This window comes from Myiozetetes cayanensis, unplaced genomic scaffold, assembly GCF_022539395.1.
Source record: "Myiozetetes cayanensis isolate MyiCay16 unplaced genomic scaffold, myiCay2020 scf5-8, whole genome shotgun sequence".
Lineage (NCBI taxonomy): Eukaryota > Metazoa > Chordata > Aves > Passeriformes > Tyrannidae > Myiozetetes > Myiozetetes cayanensis.
This window is the reverse complement of record NW_026087742.1, coordinates 59,817,779-59,843,144: the sequence shown is the minus strand read 5'-3', so window position 1 is coordinate 59,843,144 and position 25,366 is coordinate 59,817,779. Positions and strand designations below refer to the sequence as shown.

The following is a 25,366-nucleotide window of genomic DNA, read 5'->3' as shown; positions in this document are numbered from 1 at the left end:
GCAAACACACCTCACTGTAGTCGTAGCCACATAAACTGCAAATCCTGCCCGGAACCAGGGGAAGAACCCAGACTGCTGACCTCAGCAATGCTGTATTGCTGTGTTCGTGCTGCTCTCTGTTCCAAAGGTGCGCCTGCAGAGCCACCCCAGGCTGGAGGTGAGCAAAGGCTCACCAGCTGGAAGCAATGCCCGCAGCCCCTGCAGTTTTCGCGGCTGCAGAACACAGCTGCGGCGTGTGTTTGTATCCAGCTCTGGCACCTCATTCTCACTTCTCCAAGTTTGCCCACTTCTATTCCTATATTCCCTTGACTCCTTTTATTATTCATGTTTTGTGAAAGACATACTGAATGCCAACTCTCCCTGCTGCTGCCAGGTTAGCAATGCAAAGTACATCCCTCTGCCCCTGGAGCCTGGCAGATAGGCTGGGAATCTGGGCCAGAAATCCTGAATGCTTTTGGAGCTCTTTCAGTCTGGAAACACTTCCTATTAATTAGTCCTGGGAAGCTTTACAGCCATTCCTAAAATAATGGAAGAAATTGCTTAAAGTTATCCCTAGATACCCCTAGCAGCTCAATATTAGTGAACATTTTTTCTTTGGAAGACACAGGACTATTGGTCCTTAAAGGCATATCTATTCAGGCAGGAACTGACACATAGAGGTTCCTCCATGTGTCTGGCACAGCCCAACTCTCACTTGGAAGCCAGAGAGTGAAGGAGTGCAGCTCTTGAGATACTGCTGCTGCTACTACTGCTACTACAACTACTACTACTACTACTACTACAAATTTGCATGGAAGACAATGTAACTGCAGCTCACAGCTCCTCCTCTGCCAGCCAGCTTTGAGCCCAGAGCACAGGAGGTCACACGTGTCCGTGTTTATCTACACCTGCATCCCACCTTGCAGAAGCACCTACTGTACTCTCCAGTGCCAGAGTTCATTTTCCTCACCATGAGCAGGCAGGAACAGGTGAGAGAAAGCCAAAGGTTGCTGTTAATTTTACTGGGCATCTTGCTAGTTCCTGGATTATTTTTGAATTTCAGCCGTGGGCTCTTCAGTGTGCACAAATCTTCTGGAATACATCAGTCCCAAACAACTTTGAAGAAAAATCTCTCTTCCTTCTTAACCACGGACCTTTTGCTTTCCTGCTCCTCTCAAAATGATGGAGTGGTTGTTCAGGCTATCTGCTCCATGGTAGGCATTGAAATTGCTGTGGTGTCTAGATCAATTTTGTCCTCTGTATGTGAAGCTTTAACACTTAGCCAGTGGCAATCTTTATGCAAGTGACACATTGCCCTGTTTTCTGTGTTTGAATAATGCTTATTATCATTTGCATAAACTTCTTAAATCTTCCCTCTTCACTGTGATATCCGTGAGTTTTGCTTAACCTCTGAATTCCCTCTTTCAGTTCTCTTTCTGCAACATCCATTTCTGCTTCTACATTTAAGTTTCTCTAGTTTCACTCCCAGTCCCCACTGCTGTCTACCCCCATTTCTGGCAGCCTGTACCTGAGTTCTTGTACAGAGATTAACTGACCTCAGTTAAAATCCCAGCAGAAATGAGTAGTTGAGTTTTTCACTATGATTAGTGGAGTGGAGTGGAGAAAGAGTCACCAAGTTACTTCCATCCTTCAGCTCCACAGAAACATGATTTCAGATGTATTAACAGAGTGAAGCACAGCAGCATCTTGGCTTGGTCTTTGTCCACAGTCACCTAAATTCTCCTTGTAGCTCCCCGAGGCACCTGAAGGCTCACTGCTGCACACATAGATGGGTTACTGTTCTGTAGGAACCACACAAGGACAACACTGAGTTCACTTGAGATTGATGAGGAGGAAGGGAAAAAGGAAGCTGTGCCTGCCCAACTGAGCAGAGGTTGGAGCACTTCCCGGGAGGCGAAAAGGAAGGAATCTGTGACTGAGTCCTGAAGCGGTTTCACTACTTATAACTTTGCTGCAGGAGAGCTCACCAGCCACAAGTCAATAGGAATAAAGTGATATGCTGTGGAAAGCAGCAGCAATGGTGGGGAGAGAAAGGGGGGGCTACTACAGCTACATAGCTGTCATCAGGCATGCAATATTCATAGGGTCAGAGCAAGAAGTCAGCAGAAGGCCTTTGCAGCCCAATGCTCATAGAAGCAGGAGGCCTGTGTGTTGGGCTCTGTCCTTGATCCTACTGATGCAATTCAACCAGCAATTATTTTGGGACAAATACTGCGTTCCTTTCACTGGGGCACAGGTGTCCATCTGCCCACAGGAGTGCTTGGATACAAAGAAGACCTGTGTCAATAATTTTTCATCTCTCCCTCAGCATTTCCCTCCTCTGTCTCAGAGTCCCACCTGCCTTTATGGTACTGTATGTACAACATCTGTAAAAAGCCGTTTCCAGACTTTCCAACCTCAAGTCAAACAATATTGAGTGACTCCTAAGACACACAACAAATCCAAGGCGCTTCCAAATGAAGGCTGTGAAAACACCAGGCTTGGGATAGCCCCACAGGGCCATACTGGAAAGTCCCTTTCTCCTGTTCCGTCCAGATTGTAGTTGTGGGTGTTCCACAGCCAGGGAAATCTCAGACACTGGCTTCAGTGCATCACGGTCCAAAATCTGTTACAGATCTGTCACAAGAATCCTTCAATATAGGAAGTGTTTGCTTTGGAATAGGCAAAAGTACAGTGTTTGTTACAGAGATTAGAACAAAACCCTTCAACTGTAGCTGTGAAAAAATGCTGGATTTCTGTAATTTAACCAAAAGATACGAAAATCTGTCACACTTAATAATTCTGTATCTGTCTTGTTAAATGAATTATAATAAAATCAGGGGTTGGGGTTTTTATTTTTTAAAATTAAACCAGCAATTGTGTTTCACTGTGTTTGTATATTGTATCACTAGTAACTGTACTATGTGGGAAACAATACAAAGCATCAGCTAAGCCCTTACTGAGCAGTACTGTGGTTAAGGGGTAACAAGTCAGAAGCTGGAGCTCTGATCCCAGTTTTGTTGCAGGCTGTCTTCGTCATCAAGTCACTTAGGCAATGGGGTTTTGTTTGTTTGCGGGTTTTGTGTTTAGAAAAAAACATCAGGCATTTCAGATTTGGATACCGCCACTCATTAAAAATATGTTTTATTTCCCATAGTAAAATAAAAAAAAGTATTCACAAAAAATACCAAGATTTATTGACAAGACCTTCTATAGCTTGCAAAAATGTTGCAGTTTTGACAAATAGGTTCTGTAAGTGATTTGTAGTCCAAGAATAAACTTATCCTTTTTTTTTTTTTTTTTTAAAAAGCAACGTGAAGTCTTACGATGTAAAATGACATAATGCTAGCAGAGAGAAATAATCTGACCCCTCTCCAGGTAACACTGGAGGAAGCAAAGGATCAGCACATAACTTCATTGATTTTACATAGGGATGAGTCTGCCTTTCATTCTGACCCAACTACATATTCACTGATATGAAACAGACCATTCAGAGCTGAAAGCACTGATCTCATCACTCCAGCTGAGTCTTAGGTTGTCCAACAGAATAACATAACATAGCATGAGATCTTGTATTTCTTGACTATTTTATCCCATTCATAGTTCCTCTGCTTCAATCCAGATCACTTTCCACAAAGTACTGGAGTCAAGACAGTCTGAGAGATGAGGTTTCTATGGCATAATGATGGGTATGCATGGAAACAAAGGGGAAGTCTTCCAAATTTAAGTATGTTCCTGTAATGTCAGATGTGTCACAGTACTTTTCCATACCAAGGTCCACTGCAGCAATCACAGACAGTGAAACTACATTGGGGAAGAAACTGGGACAAAAACTTTGCATCATCATTCTGAGATTATATACACAGCCACAGCAGCTCAACCTTCTCATAAATGCAGATTAAAGAAACTAGCTGGCCTCAAAATTACTGCAGTTCATCAGTGGAGAAGGTGCTTAAACTTCTTCAGCTGCACTTTAGCAGAGGCCCACACCATTGCAAAGAAGTAATTACTCTAGTCTTAATGCACAGTCTGCATGGTTCCCATGGGGAAGAAGCAGACAGATACATCAAAAAGAGAAAGATGTACTGTACACTAGAATGAGGTGAAGATAGAGGGAAGAAAATGATCCTGCAGTTCCCAGAAATGGAGCTGATAAATTTTTTGTCTCAGCCATGAGCTTCAGGTCAATCACCCTTCCAAACAGACTGGTTTGATGCATAGCCACAACATGAAGCTGGAGGACAGGTGGCAGTGTAAATCTGAACTGAGCATAGCTGCCTGGAAACCATGATATACCCCATATAATTTAATAGCAGGCTTGATCAACATTATTTCAAGTGAAAGAGTGGACTCTCCAAATACTTGTACAATTACTGATTAGGAGTCATCTATGCATATTTCTTGCTCACAATATTCCTTGGGGGAGCAAGCAAGGAAATGGGACGTACTCCTGTATTACTCATGCAATCTTCTAATATCTTCCGTGTTGTGTAGGTATCTTCCCTTTAGATTATTTCTGGAGAAACAAAGGGCAGCCAGATGAGTGAACTTCTGAAGCTAATTCTGAATCTTTTCTTTCAGAACAAGGGGTGAATGAAGTTATTTTCTGTTCTGAGGAATTTTAGTGGAAGTTTCAATACCCTAAATGGCAATGCAGACAGTTGGTTCTCTTCAGGGTTCAGACATTTCAGTTTTCAGTAGTTTTAGGGACCACTAGGCATTTATACGCTCTTCACAGTGCATCCACAGCCAACTTGACCACAGTTATATAATGTCCTAAGTCCCATTTGATGAACTAATAAACCAAGCTGTACATAAAAAATGCTATGTGTTTCTCACAGTGCACTTTACATTCTAGACACAATTGTACATACAAGATTTTTCCAATGATAATTTAGATACCTGGGTTAACTAGAGGGACAGGGGTGTGTGTATCTGAATGCATTAGACCTGTACACAGACAACATCAACACTAAGGTTAACAAAGAGCAACACTATCTCGTGTATGAATAATTCCTTTTCTACAGTTTCTATTTGGTGTGTTCATGTTTTAATTCTTATCTCACCAGCACTTCACACTGTTTGAAAATAACAACATATGGTTTGGAATTAAAGTTTCTCTTTCCTTATGATACAAACAACCATCAGGAGTATGTGGACATGTATGGCTCAAATGAGGGAATGACCGTATTTTGCATGGGGATATTCAACTTAAAGCTACCAACAAGATGCTTGCAAAAAGTGGCTGGCTCTACACTATCCACAGATATTTCTGGTATGCAATTATCATCTACTGGTTTTGTTTAAATGAGACCTTCACATAGGACAGGATTAAGAAGAGCGAGGGAGGGTGCAGTGAATATTCCCAATATATTCAGTGACACAATTAATATCCAAGTGTGGCCCACACCATTTTGATGTACAAGTCTGTTTTCATTTTATGTTGTTTATACATATGAGGTTCTTGATGTCACTAGGAATAAAGCTAATGTCATTATAGGCAGCATCCAGACACTAGAGATTTTCTAATAAAAACAACCTACAAAGAAAGAAAATAGAATGATGAATTAGAAACACAACAGCTGGACTCAGAATAATTTAGGCTGAAGGGGACCTCTGGAGGTCATCTAGTCCAGCTCTGCAGCTTAGGTCACAAAAGGAGTAGTGAAGGTTTTCAAAAAAGGGGTTTGACTGGTAGAAGGACCTTAATTTTTAAGTCACTTATCTACTTTTTATGGTCTTAAATGGTTGGGTCCATACAGATAGTGAGTCGGAAAGGTGGAGGGAAAGGATCACATTTTTAAAAGTTTGAAAAATATTGGTTTATCTCCTTAGGTCAAGAGCCCAGTGCTCCTAAGGGAGACAACCAAAGGTCTGAACTGGTGCTGCTCTGAGACGGGCTTTGGAGTAGATGACCTCCAGAACTCCCTCCAAGCCTGCAAATACAACCCTAAGTCATCCAAGGATAGCCTTTGCCCAGGCAGACACAGTCCTGGGCCTGATCAGGAGAAACCATGGTAAGAAATTTCTTCCTTATAGCTAACCTAAATCTGCCCTCTTTTAGTTTGAAAACATTACCCCTTGTGCTATTGCAACAGGCCCTGCTAAAAAGTTTGTCCCTATCTTTCCTGTAGCCCCTTGAGGTACTGGAAGGCTACTATAAGGTCTCCCTGGAGCCTTCTCTTCTCCAGGATGAAAAACCCCAATTCTCTCAGCTCTTCCTTATAGGAGAGGCATTCCATTTCTCTGATCATCTTTGTAGCCTCCTCTGGACCGGCTCCAGGACAATGTCCTTCTTATTTTGGGGGCAGCCAAAGCTGGACACAGTACTCCACTTGGGGACTCAGGAGAGAAGACTCTGAGGCGCAGAATCACCTCCCTCAACCTGCTGTCCATGATGCTTTTGGTGCAGCCCAGGATACATGGATTTCTGGGCTGCTATCACATATTGCTGGGTCATGTTCAGTCTAATCCACCAGTACTCACTCTGCTCAGCCACCAATATTTTCTTTGCTTTCATGCATAAGTATTATTCTGCACAGTAGGATGTTTTTTTACATTAGAGAGTCTAAAATAAAGGGAGGACACTTCCTGAAGCCTACAGTGTGTACAATAACATACAAGAGGGTAGAGGATGACAGGTCCTATATCATTCAATTAATATGGCAAAAGGGGACAAGCCATATGCAGTCTTGTCTGTACTACTTCGCAGGCTGGGAATCTGCATGAACCACCCACAGCACTACAGTAGAGTTTTATTTTAGAGGAAGCTGTTTGCTCATGTGAAGAAAAACTGGGGATGAATGAATATTTTTGCAATATAGATGATCAGGAAACCAACACGTAATAGAGTACAGGCACTGACACACAAGCTCCGAGAGCAGCAAGGTCATCTCACTCTTGTCAGTGCCCTGGTTCAGGCTTTCCTAATTGTGTGATGAAGTAAATGGCCCAATTCTGTGGCTGTCTCTAAACTCTGTTATTTTTGGCTTGCATTTTCTTTTTGTCCCACTCTCCCATGTTGTTCCAACTGTGTTAGACTTCCCTTTGTAACCTTTCTAACGCATATTGGATATATTTACTCAAGAAGCCTAGTCAAAATCTGGACTATAATTATCCTCTAGAGAGGATCCAAACCATCCAAACACGCAATCCAAAACATCTCCAGAGCCCAGGCAGAGAAATTATCTTTCATTTTGTCGTTCTTTTATTAAATTCTTTCTTTCATTTCTAATCTAGGAAATTTTTTACAAACTTTGATAGAAGAGCACTGCTTATGCATATTATTATTATATTATTATTATTATTACATCATGCATCATCATCATCATCACGGCTAGGCTTCGTGAATGAAGATTTGAGAGGGGCTCTACCCACGCTTGCTACAAGTGCGCTGATGGCTAAAAAGGCCAATGCGAGATAGACAAGTCTGGTTAAACTACATAGATGCTGAGATAGTATTTAACTATTGTCACATATAATTCCACATGCACTTTAGTGTATATAATCTGGCATCTAGTTCTGTGTAAACCAGACAATCATTTTCATGACAGATATACATTGAAGTATACCTAGATAACATACATTACCTATCAATACCTGTAGTAATATCGAATCTAAATCTAAGTGTTCCAATAAAGTCCAAGTTATAATAAATAGGTAGATTAACGCAAATAATGATTCATATAATGAAAGAAATATAATTTATACACTTTAGTGGAGTTTAGAATTTTCTTAGATCCCTGGCATCCATTTTGCAAGAAAAACAATGCGTCAGTGCTGAAGTACCAGGGTAGTAAGAGATGACTACAGTCAGAGTAAGACAGGATTGTCTATATTTTATTAAAATTAAAAACCCAAATGAAAATCTTTCTTTGTGTAAACAAACATCTACAACATGTGATTCTAAAGATGAAAAGCACTGCCAGCAAAAATGAAAATCCAACGCAGACATTCTCACCAGTAGCTGTGAAACAATCAAGAGATGTAGTATGAACAAGACAGTCTGAGGAAAAACTGATGTCAAGGTCCCAAGTGGAAATGTTGTGTCACTTCTTGTAGCAGAAAATTGCTTTTAGCCTTCAGGTATATCTTTTAAAGATGCTTTACTCATGTTGCTGTGATTAAGAGTCAGTAGCAGCTTTCATTCAAAGTATCTTTTGGAATTGTAACCTTGTCAACAGAAAAATGATCCTGTATTTCTTAGGCTGTCACTGCATGAAAAAGAAGTGCTTAGAATGATTTAAAACTAAAAATTAATGATTGAAACTTAATATTAGTGTAAATGTGGGGTAACTGATTTACATGCTTTTTTCCTGTGGTACGCTTGCCTAAGTTCTCCATTGTATATTTCTTCTTTCTTTTGTCTCACCTTCTTTTGCCATTTCCTCTGTACTTTTACTATGTCTCATCTTCTTCCTGGTGCATTCTGCATAATTTTCATGGCACTTGCTCAGCACTACACCTATTGTGAAAGTGTAATTCAATCCAAGTTATGTCAGCACCATACAAAGTAGCTGGTTTGACATTTTGCTGCCTGGGTGGACAGGAATGCTTGCATTTATGCCTGGTGAAGACCAGTATGCAGGGTTGTTATTCGTACGAACTAGACCTGGGAACTTTCTATCATCATTCTGCTCCATTTTCACTGTCGGGAAACTGGCTTCAGAGAGTATCAAACCTCTCTTTAGGTCAGGCAAACCTGTAGCTTTGGGCTAGAAATGTGTTTGCCCATATCCTGATTAAGGAGATAGGCATATCTATGCTGGAAACATGCAAGGCAAGAACAAACGTGGACAAACAGTTTGTGTATTGCCAGGCTGCAACTGAGTCTGAAGAAATAGCTCTTTGAGCTGGATTTGTGTTTGACTGTGGCAAATCTGATGAACAGACTGGGGTGTATCTTTAGGCTGGATTTTCAAGGGACTGTGGAATCCGTGCTCATTGCTGAGGGAAGCATCTGTCTGCCTGACTTGCCCTTGAGCACTGCCAGACTCTTTTTTTCCATTTTCATAATTTGTGCTCTTTATTGCCCTAGTTTGATATTGTCCAAAAATCCCTCCTGCTGAAAACAAGAGAAAAAAGGACACTTATAATGAGGCATGCTCTGGCATCGTTTTTGAGGAAAAGACTATGTGACAAATTCTCCATGTCCTATACGGATTTTTCCTGTTCAGAGAAAATGCACCAACAATTAAGACTGAGTATCTCAGTGCTGCCAATTGCAAAATACATTAGTCTTTTCTCTTTCAACACAAACGCAGTTCACCTACACACCGTTTTGAATGATGTGAAGTATGCAGTAGAAGAGCTGGATAGTAGAAGAGCAGGACAGAAAGGGCAGGTTTTCAGAGGCACCTTGTGAGTTTAATGAAGAATGAATGAGCAGTTTGTTCTACTGTGTGTGAAATACGGCCATTTGTATCACTGACAAGTCCCTCTTTAGGGATCTTGAATCCATTTGCAAGGAGCCACGTGCCAATGACACGTGATCTTTCACCTTTCATCTTTCTAGTAGATGGGGCTCCTTTGGTGAGTGTTGCCCTGTGTGCTTTATAGTGTTCACTGTATCACTTAAACCTCATGCTAATCCTACTGAATGGGAAAGGCAATTGGCGCAGATTCCATAGGAAAAAAGCACCACGGAAGGGGCATGTTTAAAGTGTGATGACGATAGTGAGGTCAGTTGTGATCGGACTGTGAAAGGAACAAGGGAATCAGCTTCTAAAAATTGTCCCAACAGTGACTGTAGATCGGGCATTTCACAGAATTTCTCGTGCCCTTTATAGGTGTTGCTTGTGTGACTGTGGTCATGGGGTGCATAATGTCAAACTGTCAGACACGCCTTAAATCTACGAAGAATTGATGAGGCTGATTGTGACAAACATAAGCTGGACCCCTAGCTTACCTTGAACCTGGCTCAAGCAAGGGCTAACAACGGGACAATATTTGTAGTAAAGCAGAGGCCTCACAGCCTGATGTTGTTTCAGTGAGGCACAAAGAGCACTCACACCACTGTATAACAAGTCTTATTGCAGATCTGGTCTGTTAAGGAGACAAAGATGCATGCACAGATCCTCTGGTGAAGATCAGACAGCCTTTATTGACACCTCAGCATGTGGCCAATGATCAAAGTGTTTATTCTACCTCCTGTGTTGACTGTAAATCCTGACCAAAATTAACCAAGACTCTCATTAAGCCAAATTTGCATATAGACTTTCACACCCTAAGAAGGCAAATGAAAAGTTAACATGCCTTACATGTATGATCACAGCTACCAAAACCCCACTTACAGTAAGAATTTGTTCTACCTTATCAAGAGGGGCCAAAATTATATTATGAGACATGGGGAGAAGGAGAAGGGGAAGAACCTCTGCCTGCTCTGGACTGGACTATGTCTCTCCTCCTCCCTGAAGGGATGCTTAGGTGAGCTTTGCATCTTCAACTGTGTTGGAGCAGATATATTATATATATGTTTAATTCTGAACCTGCTTTCCTCTTGCTTCAATGAACTGCACTGGTTTTGAATCTGGATCATACAAGTTCTTATTGAACTTGACCAGGCTGGTAGTGCCAAATTTGCTATAATCAGAAATTAAGCCCAGCCACACCCAGCCCCTCTGATCTTTGAGGACCAGCTGGAGAGTTCAAGGGGCTTTATTTTCTGCTAGATTTTGATATCCTTAATGCAACAGCTGGCACCAAGCCCTAGTGTCCTACACCACACCCACAAGGTGGGTTGACCTTGGCTGTGTACCAGCTGCCCACCAAAGCCATGCTGCCATTCCTTGGGCTAGACAGAGAGCAAAAATATAATGACAGCCTTCTAGGTCTAGATAAGGACAAGGAGAGATCATTCAACAGTTACCATTGGGTGGAAAACAGAATCAACTTGGGGAAATTAACTGAATTTATTATCAATTGAATCACAGTAGAGTAATGAGAAAAAAAACCAAAATCTTAAAGCACCTTACCCTCACACCTGCCTTCTTTCTGGGCTTAACTTCACTCCTGATTTCTCTCTCTCCTCCCCCTCTGTGGCGGAGGAGGATGGGGAATGGAGGTTGTGGTCAGTTGTCTCACTGTCTCTGATGCTCCTTTCTCCTTGGGACTCTGCACTCTTCCCCTGCTCCAGTGTGGGTCTCTCCCATGGGAGAGTTCTCCACACACCTCTCCAACATGAGAACTTCCCATAGGCTGCAAGGGCACAGCTACCTCACCATGGTCTTCACCACAGGCTATTGGGGAATCTGTGCTCCAGCACCTGGATCACCTCCTCCTACTTCACTGACCTTGGTGTCTGCAGGGCTGTTTCTCTCAGGTGTTCTCAGTCATTTCATCTCTGGCTACAATTGCTTCTGTGCAATAATGTTTTTTTCCCTTCTTACATCTGCTGTCCCACAGGTGCTACCACTGTTGCTGATGGGCTCAGCCTTGGCCATTGGCAGGTCCATCTTGGAGCCAGCTGGCATTGACTCTGCTGGACATGGGGGAAGCTTCTGGAAGCTTCTCACAGAAGACACCCTTCCTACCAAAACTGTGCCATGGAAACTAAATGTATCAAAGGTTCATTTCATACACCTCACACTAAAACTGGATTTTGGACTTTGCTACCAGGGCTATCTCCAAAGACCTCATTCTGGAGGACCGTTGATTCCTTAGCTAGTCCCCAGTTTCTGAACAGTACTGCAGCCAGCAGTCAGTTAGACCTGAACATTTTCATCAACAAAGAAATACTTAGTAAATTATCCTTTATTTAGCCTGTTCATTTCCACAAGGTTTGTGCTCTGCTCCTTCTGCTAGTGAGATTCGTTTCCATGGGCCTGCTGAGGGAGAAGTCACTATAGCTCTCTGCTACAACTCAGTTCTCAAAGAAAGCTGGGGCCATTGGCGTATCTCCTTGGTTTTCTTGATTCACCACAGTGGCTGGCAGCTTTCTGTGCCTCAGCTGGGCACTGTTCACCTCCGTGACATTTCTGCTGCCTTTTCAATCAACTTAATTTTGTTACATCCTCACTTTCTACACTCCCCTGTGGGGAAAAGACACTTAGACCACATGTCACTATTTTTTTTTTCTAGCCCAGGGCTTCTGCTCTTAGGTTTCAGTCTCACACTTCATGAAGCACAAAATTAGGGAATTACCACTGATGAAGTGTTGCTAGCTGATCAGTGGACATGCTGCTGTATAAATGTCTTTCAGCTGTGATAGTCACATTTGGAGAAAATGATCCTTGAACAAACTTCAAAGTGAGCTCTTAGATTTTTGTCATGTTTACCGTACAAATACACAATCTATAAATAGCATTCATCACTAATAAGTACTACTGCAACAAGAGCCATCACAATAGAATTTTGTTTCAGGATAAAAGGTTTATCTATAATTTTTAAAATGGTTTAAATCATTGAAACACAGCTCTGCTAGTGAGCCAGAAATATTTACATCGGTTTGGGCAGCACCAGACTGGAACTGTATTGTATAGAAACAGATTTTACCAGCCTTTCAAACTAATATTCAGAAGGGCTTAATAATATCAAAGGAACAATAATTGTATTATCTGACTTTTCAACTTTACTTCTCTAACTGAATTTTCTTTACTATTTTTCATACTGTTATAAAGGTATTACTTTTAACATATTATTGTTATTCCTTCTAATTTAATATTACATAATGATGATAAGAAATACAGTATGACAGTATTCTAATAAAATGAAAATTCAAATTACCATTTCACTCAAACATAATAAAAATTATTCTAATTTATTTTCTTTCTCTTTGCCTGCTTTATTGACTATTTGAATATTGAGGAGTTTTAGCTATTTAAATACTTCTATAGAATTACAGAAGCTAAATGGAGAAAAAACAAAACTTGATTTGGCCTCTTTAACTCAGTTCAAAGGGACAGCATTGTTTTTTCATGCTGTAACTTTGTTCCACTGTGCTGATCCAAGAAAAAAAACATTGTAAGTTTTCTGTATGCTATTCTTCTGCAGCAGATTCTGGGGCTTGACAGAATGTTGAGAGAAGTCAGTGAACCTGTACATATGCCAGGGTCCTTTTCTACACATCTGTTTTCAGGGGTGGCGCCTAGTTTCCATCTTATTTTTGTATTACTTAGGTTAAATATGTTTTGATTATAGATCATGTTGTTGTTTTACACATTTATTTTTAAAGGTTAGTCCTTAAATATTTAATCAATAGCTACTTTATATAAACTGGAAAAAGCTTTTCATTCACATATATAGGCACACAGACTGCCCTTTTTTTTCTGAAGCATAGTGCATGGCAAGTCCTTTGTTTTAATTAGAAATCCCTGATGAATGTAAAATAATATAAGCCAAGATACACCTTTTCACAGGGATGTATATTCTGAGAAGAGCAGGACCATCCACCAAAACATAAATTTTTTCTTTTTTTTCTGAATCCAGGTTGCATCTCACTTCCCCTGTGGTCTGACTCCACGTGATCTAATTTAATTTTTTTTTGATTCCAGCAGCTTTCCATGTTATCTCTCATGTGTTTTGATGAGCTAGGGGGAATGCCTCTGTTATCCAGTGGGTTGTATTCAAGTCTGATAGGTGGAAGACTCAGCTTCCAGGACCTGTCCAGAAGACTCTTCCCCTATTTACAAGAAGAGCATCCCAAAGAGATGAAGGTCATGTGGGTCACACTGCAGTCTCATTTACTCTGCTTTGCACTAGTAACTTAACTGCCAATCTATTTTCTTCTGTGTTAATTTTAGAGAACACATGGAATTTTTACCCATGCACTATAGGAACTGTCTTTGTGAGGTTTACCTTTCTCAGCGTTCTCCCTTGGCACAGACAGTTTAGACAGTAGCTTAGGAGGCAGAGGTCTATGAAACGGTTTTGGCTGCTCAACCATTTCCTGCTTATCCTTTGTTCCTGATGGATGACTGAAGACATTTCAAAAATCAGAAAAAATCTTACAATGCAAAACAAAAGAAATAGTCACCTCTAGTTTAAGGTGCTGAGCTATAAATGTCTGCTTAGATAAATCAGTTGATAAAAGTCACAAAACATTAGAAGAGGCCAAAAAGGGTATTTTTTCTCTTACTGACTGATTCAACAGTTTTCCTATTTATCATCATTGTTTCAGGAAATAAATCAGTCACACACACACAGAGGTCTATTCTATTGACTTCAAGTGCTTTCATTAAAGAACGTTTTTCAGCACTTGGGGTGGTCCTGTGCAGCACCATGAGTTGGGGTCCCTCCCAACTCAGGATATTCTATGATTCTAGGATTTTATAATTCTACGACCTCTGTCACAAAAGGTAAGGCAATTAGGGTTTTTAATGTCTGAGCCAAAGGAGGAACAGTAAAATACAGAAATGCCCCATGTCAACCTCGAAAGCTCTGAAAGCTCCCCAGAAACAGTTTTTTGCTGGATAAGCAGATTTAATAAGAGCAACTGTTAACCCTTGTAAAAGGCCAAGTCTGCAAGTAGCAAATTTATGCTTCTTTCTAGTTTTCTATTAGTTTACAAATGTATACAATGGCACTGATTTTAATCAAAGACTCTCTGATTTGGTTTCAGAAATTCTCTAAATAGTAGTCAATTTTAGCAAATCTCTGATTCACAGTAGTTTTGAAGATTATCTACATCCTAAATTGCAGAGTTTGTTAGTCATATATTTTTTTCCTTGTAGGGCTAAATATATACAACATCACACAGTATAAATACTCAGTCCTAAAGAACTGGAAATCAGAAAGAAAACAGAAAAGGGAAAACACTGAAGAAGATGACTGAAGAGAAACTGAAAGTGCCATCAGGAAGCTAATGTCTCACAGAAAGATTTACGAAGTTAAGAAAACTGTACACACAGCTAGAAGCAGGGACATCTCCAGGCAAAACTTTTTTCAGTAATTTAATTTGAAAGTAGATAAACTTGAGACTTTGGTGCAATTTTTCATGTGGACAAGATTAATTTAAATGAAGAGTAGCATTATATAAAACTGTGATCAAAAAAACCAAAGACAGTCCTGAAGCCTATAAGCAGAAATGAGTTCAGATTTGAAACTTACCTAATGGACTTGAATGGCAATTAAACAAGGGGTTGGAGAAAGGGAGAAACAGGGGAAGATTGAAAAGAAAACCTGGAGTTCAATTATAAGGACAGTGAGTTTGAATAAATGGGCAAATATTGCAACAGGATGAGATACCATGACACAATGTTAACCAGAGGATGGGGACAGTAACCTTGCAATAAACTGGAGGCATAGGAGGAAGAATATATAATATAGAGAGTATATATATTATATATAATTTATATATTATATAGAAATTATATAATATAATATATATGTGTAATGTATAATGTTATATATAATATATATAATATTTAAAAAAACCCAACCAGACACCAAACAACCCAATAACAATAACTCTCCTCCCTCCTCCAGTGAAAAGCTTCTTAAAAAAAGCCAAAGAAGTTGAGCTTGAAGAACAGGAACAAAACGCTCCATAAACCAAATAACTTCCCTGGTGATACACTGCATCTTAGCATTCCAGTCTTTTACTCTTCAAGATAAGGGTTCTGGCATCTGCCTCATGGATCACTGCATTCTTGGAAGATACTCCAGGCTGTCTCTAGTCCAAACTCCTGCTCACAGCAGGGCTGACTATGAGGTCTGAGCATGTTACTCAGAGCTGTACGCAAAGGTGGAGACACCACAACCCTTCTAGGCAACCTCTGGGCCTCTTTCCAACATTGATAAAAAAAACCAAGACATAGAGTACACACCTGATCAGGGCACACATCTAAAGATAAGTGTTCTTGTTTTCTCTCATTTATAGGTAACCTCTATTGAAACTGGCTGACAGATCAAAGATGTTGAGAAATGTTCGCAGATTTGGTTAGGAAGAAATTATCAGTGCCTAGAAGAGCAGTGCCTGCAAAATTCCTGGCAGAAGAACAGAATGGAAAGAAACAAAGGCCTAGGGTGGAAGTGGAGTGAAAGAATTCCTGATAGTGAGTGTACATGGCACATTCAATTGATTCAGAGACAGGGAAAGAGGTGAAAGCACAAGAGGAAACCTGAAGTTATGGAGATGAGCAGGGTTGATAAGAACAAAAGCAGGAGTCTCAGTGGGGGAGTACAGCAAATGCCACGCAGACAAGAAACCCTAGTGCTTCTGGAAGTGAAGAAAAGTAGAGTTGTACAAGCTACAAGAGACAGAAAAGATAAAAGCAAGTCAAAGGGAGAGGGAACATGATTTTCTCATGAGATAAAATTGACCATTACACTTGGTGAGTTTCTTGGAAAAAGTCAAAATGAAAGCAGAACAGAGAAATATAAAGTCTATGGCCACAAAAATATGGCTGTAGTCACTACTGTAGGTGTAATCTAGTTCACGGCTCCAGACAGTTGAGACAGCAAGACTTACCAGTGCTGCAGAAGGGAAGAAGAACACTCGTAGTGAGGAAATTCAGCCTGGTGAAGGATACAGCAACAAAGGAAGGATGTGTCTGTGATGAACCCTGCCAATTCTCCTTGCTGTGGGAGGAGACCAAAGTCAGGGTCTGAAGGTGGGAGAGAGTGGCAGGGGGAACGAATTCACAACAAACATATCATGAAGAGTGGCACAGAGAGACTTTATATGCAGATCCAGAGGAACTTGGATACAGTTGTATTCTACTCTAACCATGGCAAAATATCTGGAACTTTCAGCTGCACAGTATAAACAAACAAACAAACAAAAAACACACCAAAAAAAACCCACAAAAACCAACCCACGTTAACGCTGCTGGGGAAGAAGCATCTGTTCTGTGTTTCGGCTTAAAGCATAAACTCGTTACAGAGGTACCCTTAAAATACATATTTTATTGAGCAATACAGCGACTGCCCAGCGTAGCCACACGGCTCCCGGTGGAGGGGCGTGTCCTGGGGCGTTCCCGGGCGGGGGACAGGCGGGGCACGGGCGGCGGCGCCCGTGGGAGCGGGCGGAGGGGCTGCGGCAGCGGCAGCGCGCCCACCCCCCACCCCACCCCCCAATCAACTCCGCTGCCGGCATCGCCTGTTGCTGCGCCGCTCCTCGCTGGTAACTATTCTCTTTAATTGTCATTGATAGGTGGAGTAGATGATGACGGTGGGTTTTATCATCACCATCATCATTGTTACTGTTACTGTTATTTTTGTTGTTGTTATTATTGTTATTGCTGTTATTATTGTTTTCCACTCTGTGCTTACAGGAAAAAAAAATAAATTAAAATTAAAGTCACAATTAAACGGATTCCCCGTCGCCCGACAGGGAGGGCCCGGGGAGAGTGGACGCCAGGCGGGCGGTGACTGTCTCCGCTGCGGGACAGGAGGGAGCGGTGCGGGAATCCCGGCAGTGAGCCTTCTCCCTCCGGGACCGAGGGGAGCCGTGCCGGAGTGCCGGCAGTGACCCTTCCCGGCGCGGGACCGGGGGAGCGGTGCGGGAATCCCGGCGGTGACTCTTCCCGCTGCGGGGAGCGGTGCGGGAGTGGCGGCGGCGGTCCAGCCGGGCATCGCAGGGGACGCGGGGTGCGGTGCGCGGCTGAGGACGCGGGTGCGGGTGCGGATGCGGAGCCGTGCGCGGGGAGCGGACAGGATCGGAGCGGTGGACCCGGGGCTCCCTGCTCCTGGTTTCACGCTCTGCCCTGCCGCAGCAGTGCCGCTGGCTGTGCCGGATGGGATAGCAGGTGTAAAGCTGGTGCTTCTCCGTGCGAACTGGGTCGAGCTGCGCCAAACCTCTTCAAATTAACCTCGGAAATATAATTACTTTGAGACATAGGTCCGACACCACAGTCCTCATTCGAGCAAGCCCCGTTTGATCAAGTGTGATGGAAATCTTGTCTGGATACAAAGTGTTTTGAGAATGACTTAGAAATATGCTATAGGAGAGGGACTGGAGAGGGCAGGGGTGGGATACTGAAGTGGAGGCAGTTTTGGTATCTCTGGTAGCTGAAAATATTCTCTTGAGGTTGCATTTAGGGACTGATGAGTAGTCTGCATCTGTGTTACAACAACACTGACCACCCAGAATAGTTTCCTCTGTCAGAAACTGCTTAGCTGATACATTTAGTCTTAGTGTTTATTTTTTAAATTTGTCTTTGTACACAGGGTCCCACTAAAGACAACTTCTTTATCACTGTAATAGTTTTGCAAATATCTGAAGGGCATTTCCTTTGCCTCACTATGGAAATGAAGAAGCTGGTTTGCATGTTGCAGATGACTCTGCTGTTTGTCTCCTGCCTGCAAGGTTAGCGTTTCCCTACCAGGCTGGCAGCAATCAATTTCCTTCTCTTTTCTCTGCTTGTCCTCTTTCTTTGCACGTACTTCACTTCGTAAAGTGAGTGGAATAGGCTGAGGGAAAAATTTGGATGCCTTTCCTCAAAAAAGCTGCATAAATGAAATTAAAGGTATGGTTGCAACATGCATAATAGATGCCAGAGGGGAATTATTTATGTAACACACCAAAGCACTTACTTTTTTTTTTTTTTAATGTAATCATCATTCAAGAATCAATATTGTGCCCCAGTGATTTATTTTATCATTGGCTTTTGTGCTTAGCGGTGCGAGATTCAAAGCAAAATGTCACAGCAAACAAATACACGTTACGTGTGTGCCACGTGGAACTGCAGCTCTGCCCTGTTAGGCTGTGAGCACTTCTGGGCAGGGCCGCTGGTGTCACCATCTTTGCAATGGTTGTGTCTGCACCGTGGTGCAGCCCCTCACTGCGTGGTGCTCAGGGCTGGCAGGACACCTTACTGCCCACTGGGAGGTGGAATGGGGGTGTTCGTGCTTGCCTTTGCATTTGGAGTTAGGGTACAGCCAGGGTGAGTGTCCAAACCTGGGAGCCCGGACATGCTCCCGAGTCCCTTGGTTTCTCGTAGGCATATGCAGTGAACATGACACCCTGAGGAAGGCTAGGAGGATACCTGCAGGATACCAGAATCTCCCTGCTGAAGTGTTTTGCGTTACGTTCCTGCCACTGGCAGCGAAATGATGGGTTGCAGAATTCCCTTGGAGATATATGTAGAATTTTATGACTGGAAGTAGGGATAATCTGACAAACCCTTGCCATATTTTAAAGTTTTCTTCACCAGAACAGTAACTTGAGCAGGGTTATTAGTTTCACCAATATGCAGGAAGCCAGGCATTTGGTAGGTGGGACATTGGGTCAGCCCAGGTACAGCATATAATGGTCCTGGGCTTGGGCTTGATCAGGTTTGGGCTTGGGCTGAGCCAAGTCCTGCCAGGTACCCCCTGGCAGGGGCAGCAGGGGAAACCTTTCCTGCAGTGCCAACTCCTGGCTCTGCAGCTGTGTCTGAGTGTCTGTATGGGCCAGAGCTAAGGGATTATGTGGATCCCAGACTGAAAAGTCTACTCATCAAATACAGGAGTGTGACTTAGGCTTCCTCTCCTGAGGAAGTTTTCCATTCTGTATTTTACAAGGAGGATGACATTTTTGTCTTATAGGTATTTCTGGCAAAACTTTTGCAAGCAGCAATGGGATTGTTTTTTTTCTTTTTTCAATTAAGAGGGATAAGGTGGCCTTTGTGTTTGCAAGATCAAGGCCTGTGTTTGTTTCAGCGTAAAAGAGAGTTACAAGAGCTGTGCTTAAAACTCACTCAGAGGCCTTGTGTGAGTTTTCCCTGATGGGAAAGGAGCCATTTTCCATTTTCTCTTCCAGACACTTCCCACAGTGATGGCAGGGGCCATGAGAGCAGCTGGATGGTGTGACAAGACACATGGGAGAGTCTGTGGCCCAGGTCCCCAGCAGTGTCTGTCACTGATCTCCATCAGAGATCTGTCTTGGGTTACTGGTAGGATGATGCTTCTGTCAGCTGCTTCCAAAATTATCACCTCTATTCCTTTAACAATGGTTAAGATGTACTAATTGTGAGTGAGAATGTCCACAATAGTGGCTGTCCAACAATGGAGTATGCTATACATGTTATTCCTGAGTTAGAAAACAAGATGAAACTCACATGAGACTTCCTTTACCACACTACCATATCATGCACTGCTTCCACACCACTAATGCTTTCTCCCTCACATCCCATCACCATCTCTATGAGAGGTCTGCAATTCCTGAATTTTCCCATGTGCAACTCACACTTCAGGTAGCCCTTGATAAAGAATAAGCCCTCAGAAAACTCATGCCCTCTGATCATCCATTCAAAATCAGAGAAAGGAGCAGTGAGGAACCATGGACAGGGTTTTGTGGGAGCATATGCTGGGAGATTGAAGGGAGGAAATCAGAGCCAAATGTCTTTTGCTGTTTGCATGCACATAAGTAACCTGTACTATTACTAAATAACCAGACTTATTTATTTATTTATGTATTTATATATTTTACAGATAACCTGCAGGTTTTTCTCAGGAAAACACAATAATTCATCAGAAATTATAGTCTCTTCCTTGTTACTAGAGAATCCATGTTTCAGTTCTGAGTACCAGCTGTAACAGTGTGGGTTACCAAATGGAACAAATTTCATGAAGAAGAAATGCTGCTAGTCCTCCTACTGACCTTTAGTATTGTCAACATAGGGAGCACGCATCTGGAAGATTCACAAATTGGTAATAGTATTACAAGTTGGACTTGAAGGATAGATTTCTAAATTGATCGTGGACTCTGGAAAGAAAACACTACTGTTTTTCTCTCAGTATTTTGCTTTTTTCAGACTCTCCCTGTGGTGCCTGTGAGCAGAGCCCCTGACCCAGACATCTCTCAAGAGCCCTGAAGTTGGTCCCACTGCGCACAGGCTTAAAAGTCTAAGTTGGATGTTCAGTGTTAGGGAGGGGAATATTCCCTATGTACACATCTGCAGTCTGTAGGCTTCCTCGTTTCCTTTCTCCTTTACCTAGTGACCCGAACCTTAGTGTTTTCAGTGCACTCATTTCCTGTCTCACGGGAAGACTGATAGTCCCTTTATTTCTTATGGGAAGAAAGCAGCCCACTTAATCAGCATTCTGAATAAGCCTGATTTAGTTTTTTAATCTACTCTAGTCATATTTAATCTGTTTATATTGCGATCATCCTTATACTTCTTTTTCCTAGGGTTTTACTCTGAATCAATATTTAACATATTTCCCTAGTTTGAAATTTATGTTATGTAATTTTTTGTTAGTTTTCATTATTGAACCTTCAATATTTACTCTTCCTTTCCTGTTGTGATATTTTGGTGCTAGTAGAACCTTTAATAGATTGTGAATGTGTGCCCTTGACTACTACTGTTTCAGGAAGCCACTGAAGTTGTTTTGCAGTGTTTTTTTGTTAAAGAAAATCTCAGAAGAAGGTCAACATATTTCATTTTGTTCTTGCAAAGCCCTTTTCCTGCAGAAAGTGGACTGTGAGCATGTTTTTATGTCAGGAAAGTTTCCTTCCTTGTAGCACTGAATTTTAATCTAACCCACAGAGTGTGACATTTGGGTAGGTGAACTCCAGAGTTCCCATCCAACCAACATATACACAGTCTTAAACTGTGTACCACAAGATGGAAAAGCATGGTTAAAACTGTAGAGTCCAAGTGCATTTGTGACAGCAGTGTGGCAGCACATGCCATTTACATCAGTCTTAAATCAGAAAGTCCAAAACTTCTGGAAAAGGAAGTCAGCAAAGTTCTGGAACTGATTTCCCCAAAGATAAAGCACTGTAAATGGAGTAGTAAAAAATATTTGTTTCAGAGAACTGGGTACTTTACAAAATGTTTTTGTTCCCCTAGACAGAAATAGCTGAATTTCTTATCATAGTGGATTTTTTTTCCTCATTATAGTTCTTGTCACCATGCTGTTTTGTTGCCCAACATTGAAATGAAAGCAGTTTTGTTAACTTTTTAGAAATGCCTGGTGCCACACCGGGATTGAATTGCCTATCCCTCTCAGGGAAGAAAAATAAACCGAAAAAGTTTCATTGTCTCATGTGTACGGGTAAAAGAGAGCCAGTGTTACTGGCTAAGAGAGGAATTGAGTGGGGAAAAAAAAAAAAAAAAGCCAGTTACTGTCTTTTTTATATATATATAGTTTTATATGGTCATCATGTTAGTTAACAAGGAAACAAACACCAGTGTCTGCTCTGAAGCAGAACTCTCAAATGGAATCACTGAAAACATACCTAAAAATAGTGTCTTTAGAAGCAACTTCTTTCTTTCATGATTAATTGAAGAAACATGAGAACATTCTCTGATTTTTATATAGAACAGTTCCTGAATGATTAACTCTAGGAAGTTGCCAATGTAATTTTTCTTTTGCTTATGGGAAGGACTCCAGAAATGAGATTTCAGTGTATCTTACAGACAAATGCTTCTTTGCACTTACAAGAAAATAAATAATTTATGCCATAAATCAAAATCTCTAACTATACATCTTTTACCCTACTTTTAAATTCAACAGCATCTATACCAACTATCAGCAAACTTTTCTAGCACTTTTGCCCTGTTAATTTCCTATACAATCCTTGCTTGCCTGACATTTGGTAAAGAAGTGATTTTTCTCTTCTTCCCCTCCCTATATGTTTGCTGCCTTTATGTACATGTGAGTGTCAGTTTTTTCACCTGTGCATCCAGGTCAGAGTTTTCAAAGTGAAACTTAGATTCAGGTTACCCAGTTTAAGAAGTCCAGGCATTCTAGAATCTCAGATTTCACCTGGTTCTGCTCAGAGTTAGAAAAAACAGCAAAGGAACACAAAGTAAATTGAAATAGCTTGAATTACATTTTCTGGCACAGTGAGGTCATTTGCATGTTAGTGACTTGATCAGCTTGGCTTTAATGAGCAAAGTTAGAACTGTGATTAACACAGGAAGCGTGAGCAGGGATACAAAATGAGCAGCATCAGTGCATTTATTTTTGCGTATGAATTAAAATGAAATAGTTTAACATTCTTAAAAAACCCCTTAGTTTCTCCTAACAGCTCTTTTTTCGGACCCAGCTCATCAGGAGGGACCTTTACTAACTGCTCTGTTGTAAGGCTAGGCAGAATAACTCCTAGCTTGGATGAACTCCTCTTGCTTAAAAGGCCAAGAATCAGAGGAAAGCATCCCCCTCACCAGGTACCCAAAGCCCAAATGCCTTGTCACAGTGGCTAATGGGGTTGACCCTTTAAAGAAATCATCTCTGCATGTGAGAACAGGCTCCCCTGTGCCTGGGGCGGGATACCTAAGGTGCCATCAGTTGATGAGCCTGGGGGCATCTGCTGCCTATGAAGTGGTGCAGTAATAACATAGAATCACATGGATAGATGGTACCAGGGGACAATGGGGCAGAAAAAGAAACACCATGCTACTCCCTTCCTGGTGAGGTGTGGTTGTCAGCCACTGAAGGTCTCCCATGCTCGTGAAAGTGTCTCAGAACTATCATCAACCATAAGCTCTTTAAAGAGAAGCTGTCTTTGAATATGCATGTCAGTAGGAAGCCTGATATTTGCAAAAGTTGTTGGGTTTTGGGTAGTATTGGATGCATTGTCAGTATGCACAGGGCGTTTGGGCCAAATAAATAAAGTCCTGCAAGAGAAAATATTATTTTGTAAATTTTGCTTCTTGACAATTGTAAATATTGAACATGATGGGATAGTAATCAGTTTCTTTATTCTTATATTACAAACACAGTTCTTGTGTTGTCTGTTTGCCTCAAAAAGAGATTGCTTGGTCATAAAAGAGATACCTAAAGACAGATACTTCCCAGAAAAAAATTTATAGTCAATCAGAGAGGGAAAATGTCCTTACCAGAGATCCTTTAGACCCACCTTCAATCTCCTGTAAGTAACAGGGTAACTGAGAGTTTTTACATCTGGTTTCTAGTATCAGAAGGAATCAAAAGGGTTGTTAGTATTAATACATTTTTTAAAAACAAACAACACCCTTCCCCTTCCTTCTTTTCATTTTTGGCATTCATTCTGTTAGAAAGGCACTGCAGTCTTAATGCTGTGATATACCAATGAGCCCTAGTAATTTTGTGTGAATGCTACACACATAGGTGAGAAAACAACTTTTCAAGCATATCCAAAAGCAGCCCTTAGATAAGGACTGGTGTTTTACACTGGTTTTCACATAGCCACTGTTGGCTGCCCTTGCTGCAAAGCTGTGAATGTCCAACTTGCAGTTCTTATTTGCATCCTGATGTCCAGTCTTCATCAACATCTACTTTCAGAATTATGTGTCCCACACAGACAAGGAGAAGGTCAGAAGAGGAACAGCCATCCAGGGCCTATACCGCTATTTCAGAATGTGGGAGAGCTCTTTCAGACAAATATGTTATATATATATGTCCTTTTTTTTTTTTTTCTAATAAGAGAAGTAGAATACATTAGTCAGCAGCAGCTTGGTTGTGCTAGACTTCTTTAAATAGACTCAAATATTCCTCAGAATCACAGAATGTCTACACTAGTCTGCCTTCATTGCCTCCACACCTGGAGTTAAATGGGTTTATGCAACCAGTGGTAATTAACCAGAAATCCCAGTAACTGCAAGAGAGGTATCCCCTCAGGCTATGACCACCATGTATCTGCCATGTATTTATCTTCTTTTCTTTCCTCTCAGACACTTTCTTGCAGTGGGATTTGAGGGCACTCTTGTGTTGGCCCAGGTGCACAGAATCCATGCAATGGTGTTGTCACAGAAATTATGGACAGAATCATGGAATGGTTTGGGTTGGAAGGGACATTTAAAGACCACCTAGATCCAACCCTCCTGCCATGGGCAGGGACACCTTCCACTAGACCAGATTGCTCAAAGCCCCATTCAAACTGCCCTTGAACATTTCCAGGAATGGGGCACCCACAACTTCTCTGTGCAACCTGTTCCAGTGTCTCACCACCCACATAATTAATTTCTTCCTAATACCTAATCTAAACCTGTCATCTTTCAGCTTAAAGCATGCCCTTGTGAAAATTCTCTAAGTCTACTGTAGGCCCCTTTAGATGCTGTAAGGCTGCTAGAAGGTCTCTCTTGAGCCTTCCCTTCTCCAGGCTGAACAACTCCAACCCTCTCAGTCTGTCTGAGTAGGAGAGGTGCCCCAGCCCTCTGATCATCTTCATTGCCCTTCTCTGGATTTCTTCCTGCAGGTTCATGTCCTTTTTATATTTGAGTCCCAGCTCCAAAGCTGGGCACAGCACTTCATGGGGAGCCTCGTAACAGCAGAGTAGAGGGGGTACATAACCTCCATCAACACTTCTTTTGATGCAAGCCAAAATAATACAGCCTTTGCTTAAATTCTGACTTATTTTTCAGGGGCAAGTAGTAAGACCTGCTGAAAATAGGTCCTTTAGTAAAAGTTGTCAATTTAGAATGCAGTGTGTGCTGGGACATAGGAAAACTAATAATTTTGTGGGGAGGATGCAGAGCAGCTTGTGCATGGGATCTTAAGAAATGCACATTACTTTCTTTCTCAGTCATAAGTCAAC

General features: G+C 41.7%; 2 protein-coding genes across 3 annotated transcripts in view; one reads left to right on the top strand and one right to left on the bottom strand.

Annotated features, from left to right (window-relative positions):
• Positions 1-3,602: 3,602 nt before the first annotated feature.
• Positions 3,603-13,861, bottom strand: LRRC63 (leucine rich repeat containing 63). The gene is given in 8 exon segments (XM_050332162.1): positions 3,603-3,783; positions 4,439-4,559; positions 4,562-4,676; positions 5,437-5,518; positions 7,569-7,578; positions 8,351-8,443; positions 8,771-9,043; positions 13,774-13,861. Coding segments are annotated over 8 exon segments (963 nt in total).
• Positions 13,862-16,988: 3,127 nt separating this feature from the next.
• LCP1 (lymphocyte cytosolic protein 1) overlaps positions 16,989-25,366 on the top strand; it is a 51,212-nt gene continuing 42,834 nt past the window's right edge. The window contains exon 1 of one of the 2 annotated variants that reach the window (XM_050334062.1): positions 16,989-17,041. The gene's annotated coding sequence lies outside the window, so the exon portion shown is untranslated. Of the gene's footprint in view, positions 17,042-19,773; positions 19,794-25,366 lie in introns of those variants that run through there. The other variant, XM_050334063.1, reaches the window with a different exon arrangement.